This window comes from Pezoporus occidentalis, unplaced genomic scaffold (genome assembly GCF_034315485.1).
Source record: "Pezoporus occidentalis ecotype Australia unplaced genomic scaffold, CSIRO_AGI_Poc_V1 ctg3207, whole genome shotgun sequence".
NCBI lineage: Eukaryota > Metazoa > Chordata > Aves > Psittaciformes > Psittacidae > Pezoporus > Pezoporus occidentalis.
In genome coordinates this window covers 1-4,942 of record NW_026915167.1, presented here as the reverse complement: position 1 = coordinate 4,942, position 4,942 = coordinate 1, and the positions used below count along the sequence as shown (strand labels likewise).

Below are 4,942 nucleotides of genomic sequence, written 5' to 3'. Positions count from 1 at the left end.
GTGTGTGTATAGGGAATGCATAGGCCACATATATAGGGAACATATAGGGCACATATAGGGTGTGTATGTAGGGAACATATAGAGCACATATAGGGTGTGTATGTAGGGAACATATAGGGCATGTATAGGGCACCTATAGCGCACGTATGTAGGGAACATATAGAGCACATATAGGGCACCTATAGGGCACGTATGTAGGGAACATATAGAGCACATATAGGGCATGTATAGGGCACCTATAGGGCACATATATAGGGAACATATAGAGCACATATAGGGCATGTATAGGGCACATATCTAGGGAACATATAGAGCACATATAGGGCACGTATAGGGCACATATATAGGGAGCATATAGAGCACATATAGGGCACGTATAGGGCACATATATAGGGAACATATAGCGCACATATAGGGCATGTACAGGGCATGTATAGAGAACATATAGGGCACATATGTAGGGAACATATAGCGCATGTATAGGGCACATATATAGGGAACATATACAGCATGTATAGGGCACATATATAGGGAACATATAGGGCATGTATACAGGGCACATATATAGGGAACATATATAGGGCATGTATAGGGCACATATATAGGTAACTTATAAGGAACATATAGGGCATGTATACAGGGCATATACAGGTAACGTATAGGGAACATATAGGGCATTTATATAGAGCATATGTAGGTAATGTATATGGACCATATAGGGCATATACAGGTGACGTATAGGGAACATATAGGACATGTATAGAGAGCATGTATATAGGGCATATACAGGTGACGTATAGGGAACATATAGGACATGTATAGAGAGCATATATAGGTAATGTATAGGGAACATATAGGGGATGTATCTAGGGAATATATAAGGCATGTATATAGGGTATATATACAGAACATATAAGACATGTATATAGAGCATATATAGCTAACATATAGGGAACATATAGGACATATATATAGGGAACATATACAAGCACATATAGGATGTGTATATAGGGAACATATAGGGCATGTATATAGGGAATGTATAGTGCATATATGGGGCACATAGAGAGGGAACATAAGGCCTATATAGGGAACATACAGGGCATATAAAGGGAATATACATGGCACATATAGAGGGAACATATAAGGCACGTATAGGACACGTATATAGGGAACATAAAGGGCATCTATATGGGGCACATATAGGGCATGTATATAGGGCACTTATAAGGCACACATAGGGAGCCAATGGGGCACATATAGGGCACTTATAGGGCACATATAGGGAGCCAATGGGGCACATATAGGGCACTTATAGGGCACACATAGGGAGCCAATGGGGCACTTATAGGGCACACATAGGGAGCCAATGGGGCACATATAGGGCACTTATAGGGCACACATAGGGAGCCAATGGGGCACATATAGGGCACAAGGGGGGGGGAGGTGGTTACCGGCATAGCTGGAGGCAGCGCTGGGCCCAGGCAAGGAGCGGCGGGAGGCTGGGGAACAGCACCAAAGGAGTGTTATTTTGGGGGCAAAAAGGGCAGAAACGGCCCATTTTGGGGGTGGGGTTTGGGGTGGAAGAGGCCAAAACGACGAATGAACCACAATGGGTGACTAAAAGCTTCAAAATCCCTCAAAACGAGCCAATTTTTGGGGGGCGGATGGCATCAAAAAGCACCTCAAACGCCCCCGTTTTGAGCCGCTTTCGGAGCGGTTTTGAGGCCAAACCATGAAAATCCTCATTTTTTGGGGGGGGGTTTGACCCCAAACTGCTCCAAAAGACCCCAAACTGCCCCAAAAGACCCCAAATATCCCCATTTTAACACGTTATTAAATGGTTTCTTTTCACCCCCCCCACCACCAAAGCAGGATTTGAGCCCGTTTTGGGGCTGTTTGGCGATGGGATGAAGTGGGAATGTTCCCGGTGCGCCCCCCATCCCTTTCCCTATGGATTCACCGCAGCGCTCCCGGCATTCCCGCTCCGTGGCGAAGTTGTTGGCGTTGCCGTCGCAGCCGCCGTAGGCGAAGGCCTGGCAGGAGCCGCCGGTGTGGTTGAACCAGAAGCGCGGCACCGCGGCGCGGCAGGGACCCACGGCCAGGGGCAGCCAGCAGGGAGCTGGGGGGGGGGATAGGGACACAGTGTTCCGGGTGGGAATGGGGTGGGATGGGGATGGGAATGGGAATGGGACAGGAAGGGGAATGGGATGGGGTTTATGGGGTGTATGGGATATAGGGATAGGATGGAGGTGGGGATGGGGTGGGATGGGGTTTATGGGGTGTATGGGATGGGGATGGGATGGGAATGGGATTGGGAATGGGAAGGGGAATGGGATGGGGATGGAAATGGGATGGGGGTGGGATGGGGTTTATAGGGTGTATGGGATATAGGGATGGGATGGAGGTGGGGATGGGATGGGGTGGGGTTTATGGGATATGAGGATGGGATTGGGAATGGGATGGGGATGGGAATGGGATGGGGATGGAAATGGGGGTGGGATGGGGTTTATATAGTGTATGGGATATAGGGAAGGGATGGGGATGGGAGGGGAATGGGGTTTATGGGGTGGGGAATGGGATCGGGATGGGAATGGGAATGGGATGGGGATGGAAATGGGATGGGGAATGGAATGGGGGTGGGATGGGGTTTATGGGGTGTATGGGATATAGGGATGGGATGGGGATGGGATTTGGATGGGGATGGGGTGGGGATGGGGAATAGGGTGGGGAGGGGAATGGGGTGGGAATGGGACAGGAATGAGAAGGGGAATGGGATTGGGAATGGGATGGGGATGGGATGGGGTTTATGGGGTGTATGGGATATAGGGATGGGATTGGGATGGGATGGGGATGGGATTTGGATGGGGATGGGGTGGGGATGGGGAATAGGGTGGGGAGGGGAATGGGGTGGGAATGGGACAGGAATGAGAAGGGGAATGGAATTGGGAATGGGATGGGGATGGGATGGGGTTTATGGGGTGTATGGGATATAGGGATGGGATTGGGATGGGATGGGGATGGGATGGGGGTTATGGGATGTATGGGGTATAGGGATGGGATGGGGATGGAAATGGGATTGGGAATGGGAGAGGAATGGGAAGGGGAATGGGATGGGAATGGGGTGGGGATGGGAATGGGATGGGAATGGGGTGGGATTTGAATGGGATGGGAGTGGGATGGGGTTTATGGGGTGTATGGGATATAGGGATGGGATGGGGATGAAAATGGGATTGGGAATGGGAGAGGAATGGGAAGGGGAATGGGATGGGATGGGGAATGTGATGGGATGGGGATGGAAATGGGATTGGGAATGGGATGGGGATCATCACCCCCCCACACACACATATTGGTTGGGGATGGTGAGGAGGGACCCAAGGGATGGGATGATGATGGGGTCATAAAGGGAGGAATTGGGATGAGGGAGCCCAGAATGGGAAGAAAGGTGAGAAGGAAGGGAATAATGGGAGGAAAGGCAAAAAGAAAGGGAATAACGGGAGGAAAGGCAAAAAGAAAGGGAATAATGGGAGGAAAGGCAAAAAGAAAGGGAATAATGGGAGGAAAGGCAAAAAAAAAGGGAAGAATGGGAATAAAGCCAAGAATGGACCCAAAAATGGACCCAAGAAGGAGAATAAAGCCACAAATGACAGGAATAATGGGAATACAGCAAGAATTAATGGAATAATTGGAATAAAAGAAAAAAAGGAAGGAAATAATGGGAATAAAGCCGAAAATGAAGGGAATAATGGGAATAAAGGCAAGAATGAAGGGAATAATGGGAATAAAGCCAAGAATGAAGGGAATAATGGGAATAAATTCAAGAATGGACCCAAAAATGGACCAAAGAAGGAGAATAAAGCCAAAAATGAAGGAAATAATGGGAATAAAGGCAAGAATGGACCCCCAAAATGGGAAGAAACTCATTAATAAAGTGAATAATGAAATCAATAATGAGAATGGACCAAATAGTGAGAATAACCCCATTAATAGCACCAATAATGAGAATAAACCAAATAATGGGCCAAATAGTGAGAATAAACCCAATAATAGGCCAAATAATGAGAATAAACCCATTAATAAGCCCAATAATGAGAAAAAACAAAATAATGGGCCAAATAATGAGAATAACTCCACTAATAAGCCAAATAATTGACCCAATAATGAGAATAAACCCAATAATGGGCTAAACAATGAGAGCAAACCCAGTAATAAGCCAAATAACAGATCCAATAATGAGAATAACCCCATTAATAACCCCAATAATGACAACAACCCCATTAATAACCCCAATAACAACCACCCCATTAATAACCCCAATAACAACAACCCCATTAATAACCCTAATAACGACAACAACCCCATTAATAACCCTAATAACAACAACAACCCCATTAATAACCCCAATAACAACAACCCCATTAATAACCCTAATAACGACAACAACCCCATTAATAACCCCATTAACGACAACAACCCCATTAATAACCCCATTAATTACACCAACCCCATTAATAACCCCATTAACGATAACAACCCCATTAATAACCCCATTAATGACACCAACCCCATTAATAACCCCAACCCCATTAATAACCCCATTAATGACACCAACTCCATTAATAACCCCATTAATAACCCCAACCCCATTAATAACCCCATTAATGACACCAACCCCATTAATAACCCCAATAACGACAATAACCCCATTAATAACCCTATTAATGACCCCAATAACGACAACCCCATTAATAACCCCAATAACGACAACAACCCCATTAATAACCCCATTAATAACCCCAACCCCATTAATAACCCCAATAACGACAACAACCCCATTAACAACCCCATTAATGACAACCCCATTAACGACACCAACCCCATTAATAACCCCAATAACGACACCAACCCCATTAATAACCCCAACCCCATTAATAACCCCATT

General features: G+C 46.1%; 1 protein-coding gene across 1 annotated transcript; it reads right to left on the bottom strand.

Annotated features, from left to right (window-relative positions):
- Nucleotides 1-1,433: 1,433 nt before the first annotated feature.
- On the bottom strand, nt 1,434-2,129 carry LOC134168716 (PI-actitoxin-Afv2b-like; the record flags this gene model as incomplete). Its single annotated transcript, XM_062628717.1, has 2 exons — nt 1,434-1,502; nt 1,964-2,129. Coding segments are annotated over 2 exons (235 nt in total), but the record flags the coding sequence as incomplete, so codon positions are not given.
- Between the last annotated feature and the right edge of the window lie 2,813 nt (nt 2,130-4,942).